Raw genomic sequence first — 25,257 nt, 5'->3', positions numbered from 1 at the left:
AATATTATTGACAGTCGTTGTAAAGATCAATACTTTGCATTTCTGCACTGTATATTTGTACTTGTTAAATGGGTTTCTTACTATCCTGGAATTATACTTATTGTACTATTACTACAAGTAAATACCACTAGATTGGAAATTTAGGAAAATGCTAAAAATCTGCAAATTGCAGAGTAAAAACTCAAATTTGGGATTTGAGGTTTATTTAACTTTTTGGACTAATATATATGATACTGATCTGACACAAACCTGGTGCCACTTTTTTAACAGTGTTTCAGTGTCAGGCTCTTGAACCACATCACTCATGTCAGTCATCACAGCACAATTAACCTACAGGTATATTAACAGTGTAGTTATTCAAAAAGATGATGAATCACATGAAGAGTGTTTTCCGACACGCTCTCCATTGGAGTGAGCTGCTGCAGTGCGCGACATCTCCAGAGCACAATTAGAGGACAAGTCTCATATCCCCTGTTTAGTAATTAACAGACTGGCTGATTATTAACGTAAAGCTCCTGAGTCTAATTGCGCAACCTGAAGTTTTCACAAACTTTCTGCCTCTGAACCCCAGAGGATGTCAACTCAGCAGATAAGTTATTTGCAGGCAATTAGACAGAATCAATGCTCTGACTAATCTGTTGACATCAAGAGCTTTAGTGAAATATTAAATGGCCTATTTAAGTGTGGAGTACAATAAAACTATTTTCAGTGAAATAAACTAAAAAGCTATTAGAGGATGGGATTAATAAAGGATGCAACAAAGAAAACCCCAAGAAAATGTGGTCTCATTATGTTACTGTTGGGGATCGGGGCCAGACAAAGGAAGGATGAGGCCTACATGGGCCTTTAACAGCCTGCCTCGAGTTGTTTCCTGCTGCGAGGCCGAAAAATACCCAGAATGCTTTTGGGGCATCCATGTTTTTTGGACCGCCGCCCGAGTTTAAACTCAGGCCTTCCATTGGCTGAGAGCCAACAGACCCCACGGCCCCCCCTGGAGGGAGGCCGGACATTTCTCAGGTAATAAATACAGAGAACCCCCTCAATTCATTGCTTTTTCCCGTGCGCTGAAGATAGGACCAGAACCTCTCCCGGTTCCTCCAGATGATCCAGACACTTAAAGGGAGCAACCAATCCAAACGTTTGTATTTTTATTTTTACCTTAAAGGGGACATTGTATGCCCATTTTACCACAAGTTGATTTGGTTCCTTGGGGTCTTAATGAAATGTCTGTAACATACTTTGGTCAAAATACCACAAGGATCATATAAAACAGCACCCTTTTTACCCTGTCTAAAACAGCCCTCCACAGAGTGACCTGTTTTGAGTGCCTGTTCCTTTAAATGCTAATGAGCCAGCTCCCCACTCCCCCCTCTCCCCTCATGATTTTAAACGATATAAATTACATATTTTATATGATATAAATTATCAAATATGCATCCCATACTTTGTATTCCCCTTCTGTTGTCCTGGAGTTTTAATTTTCCCAATCACATAATTAAATGTCCCCCTCTGTCCATCCACTACAAGCACACAAGCAGACAGACAGAGAGAGAAAGAGAGGGGTGGGGGGGCTATGAAGACCATCATTTACCCCCGAACCCCGACATTCAACGGGTACAACAACAAGCGGAGAAAGCAGAATCGCGGGCTGACCTTATATATACAGTCTATGGGGCTGACCAGCGCAGAGAAATGCACGTCCCGTGTGAACAGCCAGGCGGCTGCGGGCTTGAGAACGGCGCTGCGCTGCCTCGCAGCCTCGCTGCGTCCAGTGTAAACCCGGCGTAACGAGTGGGGGGGCTCTGTGTGTTTGTGCCAGTGTTACAGTAGTGCTGAACACTGCGGAAGTCTTCCACACTGCTGGCTGTGTGGCGTTGACACAAATTCCAGCTCACGCATGGGAGGGCGAGCGGTCGCGCCCGAGCAACTGCTGCAGCCTCCCAGTCCCAACGATCCAGACAAATGCCACATGTGAGTGAATCGCGGGCTGACCAGCGCGGAGAAATGCGTGTCCCGTGTGAACAGCCAGGCGGCTGCACGCTTGAGAACGGCGCTGCGCTGCGCGTCCGGTGTAAACCCGGTGTAACGAGTGTGGGGGGAGGGGGGATGAGGTGGGGGGTGGGCCAAGGCCATGTAGGGAGACTTCCAGTGTATTGTGACGACACAATACACAGGAAGGTTATTCGAGTCACTCAAGCATGACGTTTCTGACTTAGAGGAACCATAACAAAACGCGCAAGTGTTTTTTTCCCAGAGTTTTTGGGTTGGTAGACATGCCAGATACCCAAATTAACGTGTAGAAGCACTAACAAAGTGGAATTTTCATGATATGTCCCCTTTAAGTTCATTCCCTTTTATTTTTGTGAACTTCCCTTTTTTACCTGAGCTTTATTTTGAAACAACTGCGGCAAAGTCTTTCACTCGCCTGCCGAGTTCCCCAGACTTTTTCCGGATCCACAACTACAGCTGCTCCTCAGCTGTTCATACCTGCAGAAGGGCACGTAAATTCGCCAGAAGAGCAAGAACATTCGCCACGAAGGGCAGGACACATTCGCCAAAGAGACTGAGACGAATTCTCTCCTATCCGGCCCGCTCGTTTCCTGCTGCCACCGCGCGAATCAGCTACTCTAGAGGCCACGAACACAAGTAAGAGGCTTATGTCTGGGCAGAGACTAGTTTAAACATTAGCGTGTTATTATTTGAGTGTATATTTCTGTAGGACCGCCGAGTCCCTTTGTTTTGTGTCATCGCGTCGTGACGAATCTGCGTTTACGGCCACATCGCGGCACTGTTTACCGCTAGACCAATTTTGCGGAGATTTTAACCCATTAAAAGATCGGTACACAGCTGGAGGGATCTTAGTTCATCCGCTTGGGTACCGAGTGGTAAAGTCCCCGCAAAGTTGTCTCTGGCGGTGTTTGAGATCTCCTCTGATCACTCTTTGCATGTTTCCTTTTCTCTCTCTCTCTTTTCTCCTAAACCCGCCTGCACACACGTTCCGACCTGCATCCACATAATTCACGTGTTATACCTGTCCGGGGACTTAGAGAGTGCGATCGCATCTCGACGCCATTCGGCGCTTTGAACCACGAGATAGACAAAAGCATCCCTTTGTTCTCCATTTCCTGTTGGTCAAACAACGCGGTTAGACCGCCATCTTGAATTCAAAACACGACACCACGCGGTTAGACCGCCATCTTAAATTCAGTAATACGACGTCATCCCCCGTGACTTCGTACGCCATCTTGACTCCCCCTTCTCTCTCTCTCACACACACACACACACACACACACACACACACACACACACACACACACACACACACACACACAGACCTACACACAGGTATTACATGTGTGTTATAAATCGTGTTAAGTGCTAGTGTTGTTATCTTTGATATAGTGGATTCTTGTTAGGATAATAGTCATTAATTAACATTGAGGTTATTATCTTTAATAAATTCTATTGTATTTAAAGTACCGGTATTTTGTGATTATTTGTGCATATGTATGTGACTACAGCTGGAACATGATAGCCAGTGCTTGAACTTAAACCTTCACTGTTCATTTTACAATCATTAATAGTAAATATTGAGATTTTATGAGACTGATCTTTACAGATTGATTGTTGGTCCCTGATACCAGGGTGGTGCCCCGTCTTTGATAAATTATTATTACAAATTGTATTATTCTTAGTTGATAATTTTATTGTTTCTCATTAATTATTTCATTCTTAATTGATAACTTTATTGTTTTTAATTAATACATTTATTATTTTAATAAATAATTGTATTATTTTAATAATCATATTTTATTATTAATAATTAGCCAACATCAAGTCTACCTACTATTGCACAACATTACTTACAGTCCTGATGGTTTAAAAATAAGACTTTCAGGAAATGTTTATGATTATATATTCTTTAGTGATATACAGCAGTTGTTCTTGACTGAGCACGGGGCAGCCGGCGTGCAGGGTGTCGACGTCTCCCTCACCATTTCTGTGGAGGTTCCACCAGAAGATCCTATCGTATCTCAACTTGTCTTTTCTTAACTTACCTTATCCTAACTTTCATGACTTGTCTTGTGTCGTGTCTTAACTCATCTTATCGTATCTTATCTCATGATCATATCCTTGTGAAATCTCTGATCATCATCATGTCCACAAACTTTTAATTGTCCACTATATGTTGCAGCTCCAGTTAGGGCTGGGTATCGCCTACAACCTCACGATACGATACGTATCACGATACGGAGGCCACGATACGACACGTATCACAATACACATTGCTTTTGAATAATGACCATGTCCTGCACAGAATTTACTACAACAGTTGTTTTTTATTATTCCATATAACAACAAAGGCAAAGCCTTAAGGATTGCACAACTTAAAACACTTAAAATTCTGGCCAACAAAGATCTCCAATGTTACATAAAATAATTCTCCTTCAACTCAGAGTTATTAATAAATGCAAATAAAATATTCCTTAACTTTTAAACTTAAAATAGCCATAATACTCTGGTTTCACTTGACTTTAAGTGCACTTCCATTTGCTATAAGAATGTCCACAGCAAATCAGTTCTTTTATAAAGACAAAATTATAATAAAAAAATAAATAAAATCTTTTTTAACAAACTTAAAATTGGCCTTGTACTGGCAGCTAAGGCTTAACATGTTTTCAGATTTTTGTGCAGAAACACCAGTTGATCCACATGCTCAGGTTTCAGAGCACTCCTCTGAGCTGTAACTATGTCTCCAGCGGTGGAGAACACCCTCTCTGCGGCAACACTTGTACCTGGGATGCAGAGGGTATTCCTAGCTAAGTTAGATAGTAAGGGGAAAGCAACCTGGTGCTCCCTCCACCAACTGAGTGGATCCCCAGTAAGAGCCAATGGCTCTGCCTCTTTGTATTTCTTGATTTCATCAAGTGCCTGATCATGTAGTGACATAGGTGAGTCTTTTGGGAAGAGAAAATGTCTCTCCAAATAAATCTGCTAGAGCACAGGTAGAGTCCTTTCTTCTCTTGCAGGGTGGGGAAGAACAAGTTTTTGCCTTTTCTTGTTCTGGTACATAGTTCTGGTTCTTCTGAAATCAGAACATAAAAATGTACTCATAACATAGACTGTATATAAAGCTTATAACCAAGACCACATAGCATTCATAAATACAAAAGATGAGTCACAGTTGTATAGTTATATCATTACATTATACTGCACAACCTGCTGTACCAAAGTCAAGTGAAAAGGTCGTTTTGTTTTTCGGGCAAAAAAACACTTTGTAAACTAAGGTTAATTAACCCCCACCTGAGAAATCCGCGCTGCCTCTGCTGCCACGGTGGTATATGTGTCCTGTCTTTGGTCTTCTTCCAAGAAGGGCAACGCTTTAAAGCGTGGATCTAGTGCTGAGGCGATGCACAGAAAGGATCTGTCGCTCACGTATCTCTTCCCAAGATCCCCGGATACGGTGTTTTTAATGTCCCTCGTAACGGCCGAGTCTGTTGCTTGGACATGAGCGCCGTTGCACAGCTGGGCATGCAGCGGTGCTATAACAGACAGCGTAGGGGTCTTTTCTTCTGACATAACGAGTGTTGCAACTTTTAGCGGCTTCAGGGCTTTAGCCACATCTTCAGCACAGGCCAGGTCCGCTTCAGTTAAGGTCCACAACTCCTTGGCATTCTTCCGCACCTCAGTGGAGAGTAATGCTGCGCAAATTGCGGGCTGCTGCTCTAAGAAGCGCTCCAACATATCACAGGCGCTGTTCCATCTCGTAGCTACATCTGTCATGAGCTTGTGTTCGGGGAGATTAAGTAGCTTCTGCTTTTCATTCAGGACATGGCTTGCAATTGTGCTTTTCCTAAAAAAAGCCACGATGCTGCGAATTCTTCCCAGTAGACGGGAAACAGTGGGCGTCTTGAGTGCCCGTTGAGCGGCCAAATTCAGACTGTCCGCAAAGCATTTCACGTGCACTAACTTCGCCAATTGTGGGCGATTGTCATATTAGAGGCATTATCTGTCACCAACACAGGATCCTTGTCAACAAGCCCCCATTCATTAACCACGTCCCCTAGCAAATCTGCAATATTTGACCCGGTGTGGCTTTCAAACATAGCTCTGGTCTGCAGGACGTGTGAGACCATTTCCCAGTCTGGAGAAATATGGTGGCATGTGAGAGTTACATATGACTGGGTTGCTCTCGACGTCCAGGCATCACATGTAATGGCAACTCTGTTTGCAGAAAAGATCGCTTCAGTGACTTGTTGCTTCACGTCTGCGTACAACTGGGGAACTGCAGTCTCTGTAACGAACCGACGAGTGGGGATTGTGTAGCGTGGCTCACACTCATTAAGCAGTTGCCTGAAGCCTTCATTATCAACAACACTGTACGGGCGCAAGTCTTTACATATAAAGCATAAAAGTGCATTTGTGATCTTCTTAGCCCGTTGGGATGTTGAGGGAAATTTTGAGTTGAAAGCCTCATTCAGGGTTGGTTGAGACGACACACGCTGTGTAGTACCTGTTGCTAGCGGCTGATCAGCGTGGTGTCTTGTCATGTGAAGACGGAGGTTGGTCGTGTTGCTGCAGTATTTTACTTTGTTTCTGCATAGCTTGCATATTGCATGACTCATGTCCAATTCCCGACTTCCTGGTGTCTGCAAAAATCCGAAATGCTCCCATATCTTGGCCTTGAGTTTTACCGGCGGTGGAAACAGTTTTTCACTGTTTCCTTCCATGTTTGTTCTGGGTTGAGACGTGTGCTCTTTTTGCCTAAACTGCCACCTATTGGCTTCATTGTGCACTGCACCATAGGTGATGTTTCGTTTTCAAAACAGCCGTCACAGCATTTGATGCCGTATCGATACAGTAGCATCTGCATCGATGCGTGCATCAGCAAGGAGGACGTCACGATATATTGCCATATCGATTTTTTGAGCACAGCCCTAGCTCCAGTACTGTTCACTGGACAAAACCCATCACCACTTTCAAAGTAAAACACATCTGGGAATTAAAGCAGATGTTTCCCTAAACACAGAACAGAGGTGCAGCTCTGTCTCTCTCTCAGGATTTCACAGTCACAAATCTCTGGGGGAATCATTGTTTATTGAATATCCAACATGCAGGTAGAGAATTGTATAGAAACCATCCACCTCCACTTTGCCACCATCACTCACCGCCTGATGTCCTGCAGCCTCTCAAACTCGTGGTCGATGTAAGTTCTCAGGTCATCGATCAGCTTCCGTTCAACACTGATCGCCTGCCGGACGTTCAGCAGCGATGTGTACATTTCTCCTGCGGACACAGTCAGGACAACGCAGCCGAACAAAACACGTGTGAGAAGATTCTTCTCCACAGCAAACAGTTAAATGTCCTTCCTCCTGCAGCAGCTCCTCAGTCTGAGCTCCTCTTCCTCCTCCTCCTCCTCCTCCTGCAGGCTTCTCTGTCAGAATCAAACCTGCCTCCAGGTCCTCCTCACATGTGAGATCAGCTTTCACCCACAGCCTGAGGAGATGGGTTTTACACCATTACACTCATCACACTGGTTTATTTCCTCTACAACAACAACAGGAGTATTCCAAACTTTTATTTAGGTTGTTTGTGCAAATTAATCTGATTAAATTATTAAATTTGAGCCTGGTTGCCTGCAAACCACTTATTGTATGATATACAAAGATCAACTTGCCACCTTTATTATAGCCTATATATATAATTATATTTATTTAATTTGATTTATTTGTTTTTAGGTGACGATAAATCACAGCGATAGGTTCATATGGGTCTTAAGTTTGGAGTTACAGCGACATCTGCAGGCGACAGCGCTGTACAACATCCCATCTGTAGCAATAAAGCTCCATAAATTTGAGAAGAAAGATTCATTAATTGTTGGTGTAATTAGGCTATTATTATTATCAATATTATTATTATTATTATTATTATTATTATTATTATTACATGTTAATAATGTTGATATGGATTAAACTACATGTGTCACTGTGACATGCATATGGTGCTTTACACCCTTAACTTAAAGAACCAGTTCACAATAAATATACTGTTAATCACTTTTTAATCCCCAAGAAAATGTGAGTAATATCTGGCCTATGGGCATCTGTTCAATATAGTTTCCCTTCTAATGGACATTGCAAAAAAAACCAACATATTCAAAGTTTTAATTTGTGTATTTCAGGCCCCCAGAGAACAGATTGACTTGGTGGGTTACATTTTGTATTTTTATTTATTATTGAGGTTTATCTAAAACACAATTCTGACACATCTTTACCAGCATCAAGGGAAACTTGCATTTAGGCTGCTTACATACATATATATAAATATTCAAATGGGAATTTCAGCCCACTTATTTGTGCATTGTTCAAACATTTATGGTATTTAAATTTTTATAATATTCGTTATAAAGTGTGAAGCTCAGTCACAGACTTGCTCATAAATCCTGCAGGATCAGCAGTGCATGCTCAATGAGAAACTGAGAGGCTGAAGCACAGCAGCTGCCAGATTGTGTCATAACAACTAAAATTCAATCCCACAACTGTCAACAACCTGTATTGACTCTGGTGGCGGATCCATAAATGTGTCGATCTTGTGGACACACAAGGTTTAATCAGTGTCTGGTTATTTCTTGTTCAGAGATTGTACATTCTGTTCTCTCTGCGTCACGAATAATCTTTGAATTACATCAGTACAACTTGAAATAAACTCCCTTTATGTATATGCAAGAACGGGGTTGCTGCAGATTTCATAAAACTAGGTTTAAGACATTTAACAGACACATAGAAAACAATTTTATACTTTTAAATATGTTTCATGATAACATCGGCACATGTTTGAAAGTATGATGGAAAACCAGTTGGGACATTAAGACTTATAATATTTTAATTCATATCACATGGACTCATATAACACATTTCCACTGATAATAATCATTCAGTGGATCCAGATATGTTTCATGAAACGGGCAATGAATCAAGCAATACGATTTATTTTAAGCTTCTTCTTACATTTTTCATCATGAGACAATGAGCAACCTAAAGCAGCAGTAGTGACAGTGTTTGCTGCAGATCTGATGCTGCTGACTGACAAAAAACAAACAAGGGATTGATGAGTCTTCTGCAGCACAATCAACTGTTTCATTAAGATACAATGATGTTTCATAAACAAAATGACTGTCTAGGACTTTTTTAATACCCTCTGAGGCCTTTTTGGAGGAAAGAAATTTAAATTTTGTTTTTGAAAGGACTTGTCATAACTTAGCCCATGTTTTTTTTTATGAATTTCACACTAAAATGGCAGATACACATGGCATATACATTTACCCAGAAGAACAAGGACTTTGTGTTTTGTCACCATTACTTACAATGGAAGTGCATTAGGAAGCGTCTCTTAAAGGCTTGTGTGTGTGAAAAGTAAGAATATAAACCTGTCTCGTGACTTTAATCTTATTTAATTCTACGACCAGGGTTTGACTTTCTTTGAGCAGCAGAGGAACATTTTCCCGATGTAGCCCCTGAGACTCTGGTCTCTGAAGCCGTAGATGAGCGGACTCAGAAAACGTGGAATCAGGATGAAACAGAAGTAATTAAAAAAGGAGATGTCCCCTTGTTGCCAGTTGGCGTGCAGCACTATGAGAGACTCAGTGACGGGATGGCTGAAGGCCAGCACGCACAGCAGCAGCTGGAAGCCGTGCAGCAGCACCGTGTGCATGGCTTTGTTCACGGACACTCGGTCCTGTCTCAGCTTCCTGGTCTCCAGCAGGATTCTCACATATGTAAAGAGGATGATGACTGCGACCACTGCAAAGAAGAGCAAACTGACAGCAGCTTTGAACAACATCTGGATAGGAGAGGGGTTGACAAGAATAGTTTTGCAATGCACAGGGGTGGAGAGGACATCCACAGAAGGGTCACGTTTCCCTATGGAGAAGTCAATGACAGGGAAGATGCAGCTGATGAACCATAGACACAGAATAATGATCCAGATACGGTCTGAGCGCCAGGAGGCCGGGCGTCGCAGGGGGTAGACGATGGAAATGTAACGCTCCAGTGACATGGTGGCCAGGATTAAGGGGGTGTTCTTGAAAGTGGCAGTGGATATGAAGAGCAGGGGAACACAGTATACCAGAGCAAATTTCACCTGACCTATGGCGAAGAGGAAGAGCAGCACAGAGGTCATGAGCTGGAGGGTGTCGTTGACCAGCATGGAGGCGAACAGGATGTAGCGGGACGTGTCCAGGAACTGCCTGTGGGACGCAAAGATGTGCAGCATGACAGCGATGCAGCACAGGAAGACGCAGAAGAACGAGATGACCACACACACCTTGATGATCACAGACAGGCTCCTGTGGGAGGTTGCGTTGGTTTGAAGCTCAGTCAGATTCTGCATTTTGCAGCTGTGGAGGCCGGGGAGCACACATGTTAAAGCACTTAAAGCTCCATGTACATATTGAGAAATAAAATGAATACACACATAAAAGCAACAACATAATCTACTTGATAATTTACAGAAAACCTCCAGCATTGTAAATACTCCTTTGACTTGAAAGCAGTTTGAACTTTGTCTCAATAAACATCCAATTTTCATAATAACAAAGCACTTCATTCACCTACGAATGTCTTCGTCTGTCAGAAGAGTTCAGATTTCTATTCTTCTCATCATAAGATGTGTCTTCGATGAACGTTCCTGAGACGTTCTCCCTCTAATCTCTGGCCTCGTTCCTATATGTTGTGTCTGATATAGGCCCGATTCCTCCAGAGATAAAGTCATTTCATGCTTTCATCATTAAGCATTATGTTTCTCATCATCAACAGATTTCAGTGGGGAGTTGGACTCAAGGGCTGAGACGAGATCTGTGGAAAGAAGCTCTGAACATGGAGAGTGTTGTGACATGAAACTTTTCTTAAATCATAGCAACTTAAAATCATAACAAACACGTCACAAGTGATGTTGCACTGAACTTGGTCAGGACCCTCAGAACCCCTTCAGAGCAAAGTCATAAAAACCGGGATTCTTTTAAAAGTATTATTTATTGTTTAAAAATCTCTAAATACATCAGTTATGTCTCCAAACCAAAGTCTTGGCAGAGTGTAATTACTTTTACAGTAAATCAATTTCCAACATCATTTACATTGTTTGCCACTCAAATAATTGATGATCCCCACTGTCTACAATAAGCTGTTGATTTACATTATTCTAAGTATGATGTTCACATGAGTTGCTAATAGAATATTCCATTCATATTCCTGTTTGCATGTTACAGAGCAAAGTCTGATTATGACGTCAAGCAGTTGGTAATTGTCGTGTACATGATGTTTCAAGATGCTGTGAAAACTCTAATAAGACGTTCTAATTTCGATTAAGACGTATACATGTCCGTCATGTGACTACTCCACATGTCTTAATTTGATTATTGCTTATTCTGGTTATGACCTTATTCAGGTGAGGATCATCAGAGCATGCTGTTGACATGGCAGTGTCTTATTCAGACTTATGTCTTAATTGGGTTGATTTTGGAATATTCCTGTTTATGTTAACTTAAAGGTTCAGTGTGTAGAATTTAGTGACCTCTAGTGGTGAAGTTGCATTTTGCAGCTGAACCCCTCACCTCACCCCTTCCAAACATGAAAGAGAAGCTGTGGCAGCCTTCAGTTGTCATAAAAACTCAAAAGGTGTTTAGTTTGTCCAGTCTGGGCTACTGTAAATAACATGGCGGCCTCCTTAGAAAAGACCTGCTCCTTATTTAAATATAAACTGTTTCAATATAAACGGCTCATTCTAAAGTAAAGAAAACAACAATTCATACAATTTAGATGAAACACTAGTGAAAACATCACTTGGATTCTTTTTTATATTCACTTTCTGCCAATAGATCCCTTTCACATAAATCTTACACACTGAACCTTTAATATGACCGAGTGCCATCTGTCACTGCAGCAGTGTGGTTCTGTTGTCCAGCTGCAGCAAAGTTGTATGTAAACCAGTATGTAGAGGATCAGAATTAAACCAGGATATTAAGAGAACCTGTTTGACCAGCTGCATTATTTCTCCATCCTGTTTGCCCTGTGGGGTGAAAATCATGAACATCGTCGACCTCACATGTACGACAGGTGCATGAACACATTGTGCAACAGGACATATTTTCTTATGAAAATAAACAGATAGCTTCAGCACAGAATTGAAAAACGTGGACAAATTTTGTTTAAGTTAAAGTATTTTTAATTAATCTATCTAACTATTTATTTCCTGCTGATGTGGTGCTGTCACTCAACTGAGCCGTTTCCAGCTGTTACGGGGGCGGCTCTCGTATCGATCGCTGGCACTGAGAGGATTCTGCTGAGAGGACACTTCCATGTGAGCTGGACCAGACTCGTTCAGTGCAGTTTGTGAACTGTTGAGCAAAGTGTTTTTGGCAGCAGTGCTTCTTACTTCAGCTCACAGTGCTGACGTCAATGCAGGCGACGCTTTGTGAGCTGTAGATGTCACTACAGTCAGTGAAGCTGAGTCTCTCTCTCAGTGAGTCCATTACTGCAGGATCCAGAGTTGCTGGGTCTCACTGACGCCTGTGAAAGCATTAAGTGTTGTTACTATCACTGCAGAATTTTACCTGTAAAATTACTGTTGGGCCATGGTTCTTTGTGAAACCACTCTTCGGCCTACATGTTCAGTCAAGAGCCTGAAGCCGCATGTTCCTCCAAGACTCAGTCTCCCAGGGGGCACAGAGGGTGAACCCCCCCCCCCAGGGACACAGGTTTCAACTCCCATTGGTCACTCTGGACCCCATGACCTGTGAGGTCACCGGGCCAATATAAAGCCAGGTTGATGCAACTCTTCCCTCTCTTTCTACACTCCCTCCAAGGAGAGAAGGCTGTCGAGCCTCGTCCTGCCTCTTCCTACGATCCTTCCACAGGATGGAAGGCTGTGGAGCCTCTTCTCCAGCTCATATCTTCTCTTCCCATCCAACTCTTCGAGAGGAGCACAAAGGTGCAGCTTCCAGCTCATCTCACCAAGGAAACCTCCTCGCCCTCCAAGCTCTACCAACGTCCTAGCAGCGACTCGATGTCCTGCTTCCAAACTTCAGCCAGCAACTGAACTGAACTGAACTCAACAGAAACCAGCAAGACGACACAAAACTGCGAACTGCACAGCAACTTCCTTTTTCCCCTTTCCACGGACTGGTAACACAACTGGGCTTAATAATTATACTAGGCTAAGCAAGACTGTTTATTCGATTCTGTGTGAGGTTTATAAGTTTGATTTGTGGTGTTGTGATATTTTGGGTACAAGTTATTGAGAAAGTAATGTTAGTCTGTTATGCTCTTCACAGTCTTTCGTTGCATCCAATCTAGTAACTTCCTCTAATTTGGCACACACACAGACACACGCATAACTCTTCACCTCATTATCTCTACAGGTCGTAAACATTCCAATAGGTGGGGGAAGGGTGTTGTCTCTTTGGCCAGCGACCATTTCGAAAGCGCGCTGACTCACACAGACACACACACATGTATACACACATACCTATCTTTGTTTAGCAATTAGACCGTTAGTAATTTGTGTTTTTATACTTTATTATATTCATAATAAATGTTTTTCTTTCACAAATGTTTTTCCATTAATGTTGCATAAGTGAATTTCGCCAACCTCTACACTGTCAAGAACCCCATATCTTTCAACTTAGCTAACTATCTATATGGTAATTTTGGTTATAGTTATTAATTTAATTGTTAATCAGAGTTCCAAATTTGTAGTTAGAACCTTTATCTATGAGACTTAATCAATAAATTGGCTATCTTTTCCCTTCCTTTGAAGGGTGGTGCCCCGAGGTAACTTCAATCAATTAAAGGTATTATTTAATATTAATAATAAAATATTAATATTTAATAATTTATTTTGATAACCAAATTTTTTGAATGCCGAAAGGCACACCATTTTATGGTATCACGTTTGATGCATTATGGCACAACATTACACTCACACTTATCCCATATTCCTAAAAATGCAACATTTCTAATACTAGAAATATTCCCAGTCCAATATTACTAGGTCAATATTTCCATGACTGTTAACTTACTCCTCCAATGTTCCTGTTTGCATGCAGCCGTTACCTGATTAATTTAAAACTGTGTTCTTACTGGATTTCGTGTTCAGTGCACAGAGGCCAGGCCGTGTGATGCAAACTGCCCTAAAACCTGAGACCTGTTTGAGACACATGTTCCGAATGCACTGTAAACATGAAGGTTGCTCCTGAAACACTGATGGTATCATCATCTCACGTGTTTTAATAAGAAAATTCTTATTTCAGAAGATGTTGTTGGCATGACCCCTATTACATTGTCACATTAATTAGGAATAAAATATATAAGACATATATATAATGGTGAAAAGACACATAGACACATAAACATGTGTAACTGTGTGGTGCACGGCAGAAAGATGGTTTATCTCAGGGTTCGAGGATGTTTGACTGTGGTTGTGCATACATGAGGGAGGGTAAGTAGTATTGACAGTCGTTGTAAAGATCAGTACTGTGCATTTCAGCACTGTATTTTTGTAATTGTTTAAATGGTTTCTTACTATCCTGGAATTATACTTATTGTACTATTACTACAAGTAAATACCTCTAGATTGGAAATTTAGGAAAATGCTAAAAATCTGCAAATTGCAGAGTAAAAACTCAAATTTTGTTTATTACATTTTTTGGACTAATATATATGATACTGATTTGACACAAACCTGGTGCAACTTTTTTAACAGTGTTTCAGTGTCAGGCTCTTGAACCACATCACTCATGTCAGTCATCACAGCACAATTAACCTACAGATATATTAACAGTGTAGTTATTCAAAAAGATGATGAACCACATGAAGAGTGTTTTCCGACACGCTCTCCATTGGAGTGAGCTGCTGCAGTGCGCGACATCTCCAGAGCACAATTAGAGGACAAGTCTCATATCCCCTGTTTAGTAATTAACAGACTGGCTGATTATTAACGTAAAGCTCCTGAGTCTAATTGCGCAACCTGAAGTTGTCACTTGTTTGGCAAACAAGTTGACTCTATAGAGAACAGCTCAGAACAGCTCCTGCGTCAGTGGACACGTCTGCAGGGGATTGGACCAAACTGTGCAAAACAAACTTTCTACCTCTGAACCCCAGAGGTTGTCAACTCAGCAGATATGTTATTTGCAGGCAATTAGACAGAATCAATGCTCTTACTAATCTGTTGGCATCAAGAGCTTTAGTGAAATATTAAATGGCCTATTTAAGTGTGGAGTACAATAAAACTATTTCCAGTGAAATAAACTAAAAAGCTATTAGAGGATGGGATTAATAAAGGATGCAACAAAGAAAACCCCAAGAAAATGTGGTCTCATTATGTTACTTACAGTCCTGATGGTATAAAAATAAGACTTTCACGAAATGTTTATGAGTATATATTCTTTAGTGATATACAGCAGTTGTTCTTGACTGAGCATTGGGCAGCCGGCGTGCAGGGTGTCGACGTCTCCCTCACCATTTCTGTGGAGGTTCCACCAGAAGATGGCAGCTCTCTGGGATAAGAAAAAGACAAAAAGGAAAAGTTGAAATGAATTTTAAAAATAGTGCTTTAGTCCAAATTGAGGTTGGACCAAAGTGTTATTTTAATCATAATATTATCTTCCTGGTTAATCCATGAATCAAAATGCACATAAATCCAGAGATATTCAGTTTTCCATGATATAAAAAACAGGAAAAAAAGTGAAGTAAAAAAGTGAAATCCTCACCAATCAATTATCCAATGTTGAATACATTTACAGATGGCAGATTGGCTGAGCAATGTTGTTTTAAAAGGTTGAATGAAATTAAATCAAATTACAGCTAGAGAACAGTAAATGAGGATGTTCTTGGAGCTACAAGTGTATTTTCTGCCATGAATCATTCTACTTATCTCAGACAGAGTTGAATTTCATGCATGAACTATTTTATTAGTCATTTTATCAGTTTACGAGCTTCCGTTATTTTCTGTATAAACAGCCAGGAAGTGAGGTGTCAGTGAAATTAAAGGTGAAGGGTTAAACCCCAGGAATGGTCTGGTAAACCTTCCACTGTAGCTCATTTATCAGACCCAGAAACACCTCCAACCTCCACTGAGGCTCGACTACACAACCGCAGTACTGTGGCGATGATCTTTCAGCACTTTGTCAGCTTCAGTGCAGATGACATTCAGCCACTCTGAATGCAGCCGATTGATCAGGGTGAAGGCCGCCAGCGGGTTCGCCATCGCAGCCGCCAGGCCTTTATAAAGTCCAGTGTGCAGGTCAGACACTTTGGTGTAGAAGCTGTGTTAAAGTGTGGTTATTAACCCTTGTGTTGTCCCTGCTTCCCCCGGCTGTTGGCCCCCTCACATAGCCCACCCCATATTAGGACACAAACCTAGCGCAATAGACAAGTGAGCAGCCCTTGCAGATGTATTTGTTACACCCGCGGCACATGGTGTGAGTTTTACATGGAAGAGGCCGGACACTCGGGCTATGGAAGAGGCCGGACACTCGGGTCGAGCGTCGTAGTCAACAGCTCTCTGTGCTGCGGCGGCGGCTTTTACAGCCTTCACAACCGCGGCGGACGCGTCCGTGCGGGGGATGCGCTCCCTTCGTGTGATGAACGGAGTCACGAGAGCCTTTCCCAGCTGCTCTAGGAACACCCTCCGCTTGTTGCGCTTGCCCGGCATCCAGTCTGGGTTGATCTCTCTCCATATCACAAAGGCTTTGTAAGAAGAGATGTCGAGAATGTTGTGAAAGACGACCAGGGGCCAGCGCGCGGTCATCCTCCTGCAGCTGTACGTTCCGATCACCTTGTCTAGGTTGTCCACGCCACCTTTGTTGCGGTTGTAGTCCAGGACGATGACCGGTTTCCCGTCCTCGCGGTCGCTGATATCGGCCTCAGGGTGCCGTGTGCTCAGGAGCACCACATTCCTGTTTTTCTTTGGGATGTAGGACACAAGAGTGGCAGTGGGCGTGGATGCGAACTTGGATGAGAACACCTCTCTTCCCTTGACCGCGAGCAGCCTGGTCGGGAGCTCGGGCTTGTTCTTCCGAACAGTGCCGACCACGGTGAGCTTCCTCTCCAGGAGCTGCCGCACGAGTTCGTAGGAGGTGAAGTAATTGTCGCACGTGACGTTGCGACCGTGCAGTCCCTCCGTTACATCGAACACTACCCGCAACCCCTGGTTCCATTCTGGCTTGCTGGGCATGTACTGACGGAATGGACACCGGCCTAGGGAGAAAAACAGGAGGAGAAGAGATGAGAGGAGATGAGATGAGGACGAGGACTAGCAGCCGCTATCTACATAAGATAACATAACTAACATAACATAACATAACATAACATAACATAACATAACATAATAATAATATTTTTAAAAAAAAAGACTAACCTCTGAACGGAACCAGTTGCTCGTCCACGGTCACTTCGGGCCCCGGGTTGTAGAGGTGCGGTAGCCGCGACACCCACACGTCCCAGACCTCTCGCACGGCCGCCAATTTGTCCGTGGCTCGTCTCGTGCTTCTCGTCTCGCGGTCGTCGAAGCGCAGCAGTCTGGAGTACGTGTGGAAGAGTTTTAGGGGCATCGTGGCACGAAATATCGCCCGGCCGCTCTCGGCGTCCCACAGGCTGGCAGCGGCCTCGCCCCGGGACCTGTACACGCCCGCTAAGATCAGCAGCCCTACGTAGGCGCGCAGGTCGGTCTCGTCCATTCCTTTCCATTCGTCACCGTATTTTCGACGACCCTCCCGATTCGTCATCTCCAGGATGATGTTCTCTACCGTCGGTGTGATGAACAGGTGGAACGTCGAGGCTAGGTCACCGGTGCGGAACGTCGGGTGGATCGTGGGGCCCCGGGGGACCCCGCTTTGAGCCGCAGCAGAGGAGGAGGAAGAGGAAGAGGAGGAGGAGGAGGAGGAGGAGGAGGAGGAGCAGTGGCCCTCCTCTCGGCCGTACGCCCTCGAGGACCACGTTATTTCCCCGTTTCTTGAGGGGAAGGTCTCTCTTTCCACGAGTCCGGTGGTGGTGGTGGTTGTGTCGCCGTGGTCTTGTCCTCCTTCTTCTTCTTCTTCCAAGGATGAAGAATCTGCAGAAGCATCACCCACTGGGTCGTAGTCTTCATCACCGTCGTCGTCTTCGTAGTCACCGTCGTCGTCTTCGTCTTCGTCGCTATCGCCGTCGTCTCCGTCTCCGTCTCCGTCCTCTCTGTCTTCTTCTCGGTCTGCTTTTCTGTCTGCTTCTCGGTCTGGCTCTTTCGCGTCCTCTTCGGGTTCAGAGGATGGTTGCTGGGAGAATAGCTGTTGGAGAACCTGTTCTCTGGTGAAACGCTCCTGACGCGACATCGTGCCATGGCCCGTGAGAGAGTGGCACACTGAGACTTATATGTGGGTCTAATGTACCCCCCTTGATTTCAATTGGAATCAGGTGTGGGTCTAAATGACCCCACAGAGCACCACAGTGCCCTCTCTGGGGGTCTAAATGACCCCTCCCATGACAATCGAGAATGACAATCCATTGGTCTCAATTACCCCAGGAGAATTGGATCATGACAATCCTTGGGTCCCCCTAACCCTAACCCTGACCGGCCAGGGCTTGCGTATGATCACACGCACGCACTCACGCACGCACACACACACACACACACACACACACAGACACAGACACACTCTGGGTCAATTCGACCCAGGAACAACATAAGGGTTAAAGGAAAGAAGAGGACAACCACTCAATTAGGATTTGGGTTTGAAGCTCGTGAGCTAAAAACTGTTCACAGAAGAGAAAATATCCTTCAGGCAGAACCACGATAGGAGTTATACGAAACTCTGCTGTTCATCAGAGTTGAAATACCAAATACACAATGATTTGTGGTACTTGACACAAACAACACGAAGGAAATAGACAGATCATCTCATAATGAAATAATCAAGAGATACCTTTTTACATAACAGTTCACCTAACTCCAAAGCACATCACTTTATTTATGACCTTATCTGCTTTTATTTGTTTGTCTTTATTCACTTAATTAGATTTTACTTCCCTACATCTAATAACAGCAACCTTTTAAACTTCTGAAAGTTCAGCGCTGGGCTGAAAGGAAACAGCTTTTTGTTCTGACGCCAGAAGAAGAAATTCAAATGAATGTTGGATGTTGACAGATCAGTCAAGCTGATGCATGACATGACTCATTTTCCAACCAAACCACAAAAACACCACAACACTGAAGCTTCAGTGTCTTGGTCAAAGTGACTCCTCCACACATTTTCTTTTTTTTCCCATGGAGAATTCAATCTTCAGCATTAATTATTGGGAAGTGACTTGATGAGTCTTGTTCTGCATCAGTTGGGCTCTTTGCAGCATCATGAAAGTTTCTGGCCAAGGGAAAGAAAAACTTTAAAAGCCATGATTCTACCTGCACAGTTAATTGATGTCATTGTTTTCTTGTAAAGAAAAACCATAAAACAGAACTTTAATTCCGCAACAGTGAAATTGAAATTTTTGAGCTATTGGGACATCGTATATCGTACCTTATTGCATCGTATCATTTGGTATTGTATTGAATTGTAGCTTAACTTCTCTTGTCTCATCTAGACTTGTCTTAAATTGTCTTCTCTTTACTTGTATTATATCGTATTGTATTTCATTGTATCGTATCCTATCCTATCCTATCCTATTTTATCATATCGTATTGTATGATATCGTATCGTAGCGTATTATATCTTAACTTTTCTTGTCTCAACTTGTCTCGGCCTGTCTTAACCCGTATTGCATTGTATTGTATCGTACTGATCGTATGGTATGGTATCATATCCTATCGTATATGGTATGGTATCATATCGTATGGTATCGTGTATTAGGTATCGTATCTTATCTTATCGTATCGTAAAGTATTGCATCGTAAAGTATTGCATCGTATCGTATCATATTTCATTGTATGATATCGTACCTTAACTTGTCTTGTCTCAACTTGACTAGACTTAACTTGTCTTGTCTTAAGTTGTATCCTTATCATCCTATCGTATCTCAACTTGTCTTGTCTTAACTTACCTTATCCTAACTTTCATGACTTGTCTTGTGTCTTGTCTTAACTCATCTTAACTTATCGTATCTTATCTCATGATCATATTCTTGTGAAATCTCTGATCATCATTATGTCCACAAACTTTTAATTGTCCACTATATGTCACAGCACCAGTACTGTTCACTGGACAAAACCCATCACCACTTTCAAAGTAAAACACATCTGGAAATTAAAGCAGATGTTTCCCTAAATACAGAACAGAGGTGCAGCTCTGTCTCTCTCTCAGGATTTCACAGTCACAAATCTCTGGGGGAATCATTGTTTATTGAATATCCAACATGCAGGTAGAGAATTGTATAGAAACCATCCACCTCCACTTTGCCACCATCACTCACCGCCTGATGTCCTGCAGCCTCTCAAACTCGTGGTCGATGTAAGTTCTCAGGTCATCGATCAGCTTCCGTTCAACACTGATCGCCTGCCGGACGTTCAGCAGCGATGTGTACATTTCTCCTGCGGACACAGTCAGGACAACGCAGCCGAACAAAACACGTGTGAGAAGATTCTTCTCCACAGCAAAGAGTTAAATGTCCTTCCTCCTGCAGCAGCTCCACAGTCTGAGCTCCTCTTCCTCCTCCTCCTCCTCCTCCTGCAGGCTCCTCTGTCAGAATCAAACCTGCCTCCAGGTCCTCCTCACATGTGAGATCAGCTTTCACCCACAGCCTGAGGAGATGGGTTTTACACCATTACACTCATCACACTGGTTTATTTCCTCTACAACAACAACAGGAGTATTCCAAACTTTTATTTAGGTTGTTTGTGCAAATGAATCTGATTAAATTATTAAATTTGAGCCTGGTTGCCTGCAAACAACTTGCATGATATACTAAGATTAACTTGACACCTTTATTATAGTCTATATATATAATTATATTTATTTAATTTTATTCATTTGTTTTTAGGTGACGATAAATCACAGCGATAGGTGCATATGGGTCTTAAGTTTGGAGTCACAGCGACATCTGCAGGCGACAACGCTGTACAACATCCCATCTGTAGCAATAAAGCTCCATAAATTTGAGAAGAAAGATTCATTAATTGTTGGTGTAATTAGGCTATTATCAATATTATTATTATTATTATTATTATTGTTATTATTATTATTATGTTAATAGTTTCCCTTCTAATGGACATTGCAAAAAAAAAAAACATATTCAAAGTTTTAATTTGTGTATTTCAGGCCCCCAGAGAACAGATTGACTTGGTGGGTTACATTTTGTATTTTTATTTATTATTGAGGTTTATCTATAACACAATTCTGACACATCTTTACCAGCATCAAGGGAAACTTGCATTTAGGCTGCTTACATACACATATATAAATATTCAAATGGGAATTTCAGCCCACTTATTTGTGCATTGTTCAAACATTTATGGTATTTAAATTTTTATAATATTCGTTATAAAGTGTGAAGCTCTGTCACAGACTTGCTCATGAATCCTGCAGGATCAGCAGTGCATGCTCAATGAGAAACTGAGAGGCTGAAGCACAGCAGCTGCCAGATTGTGTCATAACAACTAAAATTCAATCCCACAACTGTCAACAACCTGTATTGACTCTGGTGGCGGATCCATAAATGTGTCGATCTTGTGGACACACAAGGTTTAATCAGTGTCTGGTTATTTCTTGTTCAGAGATTGTACATTCTGTTCTCTCTGTGTCACAAATAAACTTTGAATTACATCAGTACAACTTGAAATGTTCACTCCCTTTATGTATATGCAAGAACGGGGTTGCTGCAGATTTCATAAAACTAGGTTTAAGACATTTAACAGACACAAAGAAAACAATTTAATACTTTTAAATATGTTTCATGATAACATCGGAACATGTTTGAAAGTATGATGGAAAACCAGTTGGGACATTAGGACTTATAATATTTTAATTCATATCACATGGACTCATATAACACATTTCCACTCATAATAATCATTCAGTGGATCCAGAAATATTTCATGAAATGGGCAATGAATCAAGCAATACGATTTATTTTAAGCTTCTTCTTACATTTTTCATCATGAGACAATGAGCAACCTAAAGCAGCAGTAGTGACAGTGTTTGCTGCAGATCTGATGCTGCTGACTGACAAAAAACAAAAAGGTATTGATGAGTCTTCTGCAGCACAATCAACTGTTTCATTAAGATACAATGATGTTTCATAAACAAAATGACTGTCTAAGACTTTTTTAATACCCTCTGAGGCCTTTTTGGAGGAAAGAAATTTAAGTTTTGTTTTTGAAAGGACTTGTCATAACTTAGCCCATGTATTTGTTTTAATGAATTTCACACTAAATGGCAGATACACATGGCATATACATTTACCCAGAAGAACAAGGACTTTGTGTTTTGTCACCATTACCTACAATGGAAGTGCATTAGGAAGCGTCTCTTAAAGGCTTGTTTGTGTGAAAAGTAAGAATATAAACCTGTCTCGTGTCTTTAATCTTATTTAATTCTACGACCAGGGTTTGACTTTCTTTGAGCAGCAGAGGAACGTTTTCCCGATGTAGCCCCTGAGACTCTGGTCTCTGAAGCCGTATATGAGCGGACTCAGAAAACGTGGGATCAGGATGAAACAGAAATAATTAAAAAAGGAGATGTCCTCTGGTTGCCAGTTGGCGGGGAGCACTATGAGAGTCTCAGTGACGGGATGGCTGAAGGCCAGCACGCACAGCAGCAGCTGGAAGCCGTGCAGCAGCACCGTGTGCATGGCTTTGTTCACGGACACTCGGTCCTGTCTCAGCTTCCTGGTCTCCAGCAGGATTCTCACATATGTAAAGAGGATGATGACTGCGACCACTGCAAAGAAGAGCAAACTGACAGCAGCTTTGAACAATTTCTGGATAGGAGAGGGGTTGACAAAATAGGTTTTGCAATGCACAGGGGTGGAGAGGACATCCACAGAAGGATCACGTTTCCCGATGGAGAAGTCAATGACAGGGAAGATGCAGCTGATGAACCATAGACACAGAATAATGATCCAGATACGGTCTGAGCGCCAGGAGGCCGGGCGTCGCAGGGGGTAGACGATGGAAATGTAACGCTCCAGTGACATGGTGGCCAGGATTAAGGGGGTGTTCTTGAAAGTGGCAGTGGATATGAAGAGCAGGGGAACACAGTATACCAGAGCAAATTTCACCTGACCTATGGCGAAGAGGAAGAGCAGCACAGAGGTCATGAGCTGGAGGGTGTCGTTGACCAGCATGGAGGCGAACAGGATGTAGCGGGACGTGTCCAGGAACTGCCTGTGGGACGCAAAGATGTGCAGCATGACAGCGATGCAGCACAGGAAGACGCAGAAGAACGGGATGACCACACACACCTTGATGATCAAAGACAGGCTCCTGTGGGAGGTTGCGTTGGTTTGAAGCTCAGTCAGATTCTGCATTTTGCAGCTGTGGAGGCCGGGGAGCACACATGTTAAAGCACTTAAAGCTCCATGTACATACTGAGAAATAAATGAATACACACATAAAAGCAACAACATAATCTACTTGATAACTTACAGAAAACCTCCAACATTGTAAATACTCCTTTGACTTGAAAGCAGTTTGAACTTTGTCTCAATAAACATCCAATTTTCATAATAACAAAGCACTTCATTCACCTACGAATGTCTTCGTCCGTCAGAAGAGTTCAGATTTCTATTCTTCTCATCATAAGATGTGTCTTCGATGAACGTTCCTGAGACGTTCTCCCTCTAATCTCTGGCCTCGTTCCTATATGTTGTGTCTGATATAGGCCCGATTCCTCCAGAGATAAAGTCATTTCATGCTTTCATCATTAAGCATTATGTTTCTCATCATCAACAGATTTCAGTGGGGAGTTGGACTCACGGGCTGAGACGAGATCTGTGGAAAGAAGCTCTGAACATGGAAAGTGTTGTGACATGAAACTTTTCTTAAATCATAGCAACTTAAAATCATAACAAACACGTCACAAGTGATGTTGCACTGAACTTGGTCAGGACCCTCAGAACCCCTTCAGAGCAAAGTCATAAAACCGGGATTCTTTTAAAAGTATTATTTATTGTTTAAAAATCTCGAAATACATCAGTTATATCTCCAAACCAAAGTCTTGGCAGAGTGTAATTACTTTTACAGTAAATCAATTTCCAACATCATTTACATTGTTTGCCACTCAAATAATTGATGATCCCCACTGTCTACAATAAGCTGTTGATTTACATTATTCTAAGTATGATGTTCACATGAGTTGCTAATAGAATATTCCATTCATATTCCTGTTTGCATGTTACAGAGCAAAGTCTGATTATGACGTCAAGCAGTTGGTAATTGTCGTGTACATGATGTTTCAAGATGCTGTGAAAACTCTAATAAGACGTTCTAATGCGATTAAGACGTATACATGTCCGTCATGTGACTACTCCACATGTCTTAATTTGATTATTGCTTATTCTGGTTATGACCTTATTCAGGTGAGGATCATCAGAGCATGCTGTTGACATGGCAGTGTCTTATTCAGACTTATGTCTTAATTGGGTTGATTTTGGAATATTTCTGTCTATGTTAACTTAAAGGTTCAGTGTGTAGAATTTAGTGACCTCTAGTGGTGAAGTTGCATTTTGCAGCTGAACCCCTCACCTCACCCCTTCCAAACATGAAAGAGAAGCTGTGGCAGCCTTCAGTTGTCATAAAAACCCAAAAGGTGTTTAGTTTGTCCAGTCTGGGCTACTGTAAATAACATGGCGGCTTCCTTAGAGAGGACCTGCTCCTTATTTAAATATAAACTGTTTCAATATAAACGGCTCATTCTAAAGTAAAGAAAACAACAATTCATACAATTTAGATGAAACACTTTCTGCCAATAGATCCCTTTCACATAAATCTTACACACTGAACCTTTAATATGACCGAGTGCCATCTGTCACTGCAGCAGTGCAGTTCTGTTGTCCAGCTGCAGCAAAGTTGTATGTAAACCAGTATGTAGAGGATCAGAATTAAACCAGGATATTAAGAGAACCTGTTTGACCAGCTGCATTATTTCTCCATCCTGTTTGCCCTGTGGGGTGAAAATCATGAACATCGTCGACCTCACATGTACGACAGGTGCATGAACACATTGTGCAACAGGACATATTTTCTTATGAAAATAAACAGATAGCTTCAGCACAGAATTGAAAAACGTGGACAAATTTT

General features: G+C 42.3%; 2 protein-coding genes across 2 annotated transcripts in view; both read right to left on the bottom strand.

Annotated features, from left to right (window-relative positions):
• Positions 1 to 7,165: 7,165 nt before the first annotated feature.
• LOC117773088 (odorant receptor 131-2-like) lies at positions 7,166 to 10,389 on the bottom strand. The gene is made up of 3 exons (XM_034604782.1): positions 9,464 to 10,389; positions 7,451 to 7,497; positions 7,166 to 7,287 (listed from the first exon to the last, which is right to left on the bottom strand). The coding sequence occupies exons 1-3, from the start codon at positions 10,387 to 10,389 to the stop codon at positions 7,166 to 7,168; spliced, it is 1,095 nt and encodes a 364-aa protein (XP_034460673.1).
• A 12,164-nt stretch (positions 10,390 to 22,553) lies between these two features.
• Positions 22,554 to 25,257, bottom strand: part of LOC117773086 (odorant receptor 131-2-like) — a 2,944-nt gene continuing 240 nt past the window's right edge. Inside the window, exon 2 of the mRNA XM_034604781.1 lies at positions 22,554 to 23,493. Coding sequence (XP_034460672.1) covers positions 22,554 to 23,486 — 933 coding nt within the window. The 5' untranslated portion in view covers positions 23,487 to 23,493. The remainder of the gene's footprint in view (positions 23,494 to 25,257) is intronic.

Source organism: Hippoglossus hippoglossus, chromosome 13 (genome assembly GCF_009819705.1).
Source record: "Hippoglossus hippoglossus isolate fHipHip1 chromosome 13, fHipHip1.pri, whole genome shotgun sequence".
Lineage (NCBI taxonomy): Eukaryota > Metazoa > Chordata > Actinopteri > Pleuronectiformes > Pleuronectidae > Hippoglossus > Hippoglossus hippoglossus.
Note: the sequence above shows the minus strand (reverse complement) of the source record. Positions and strands in the feature narration are given on the sequence as shown.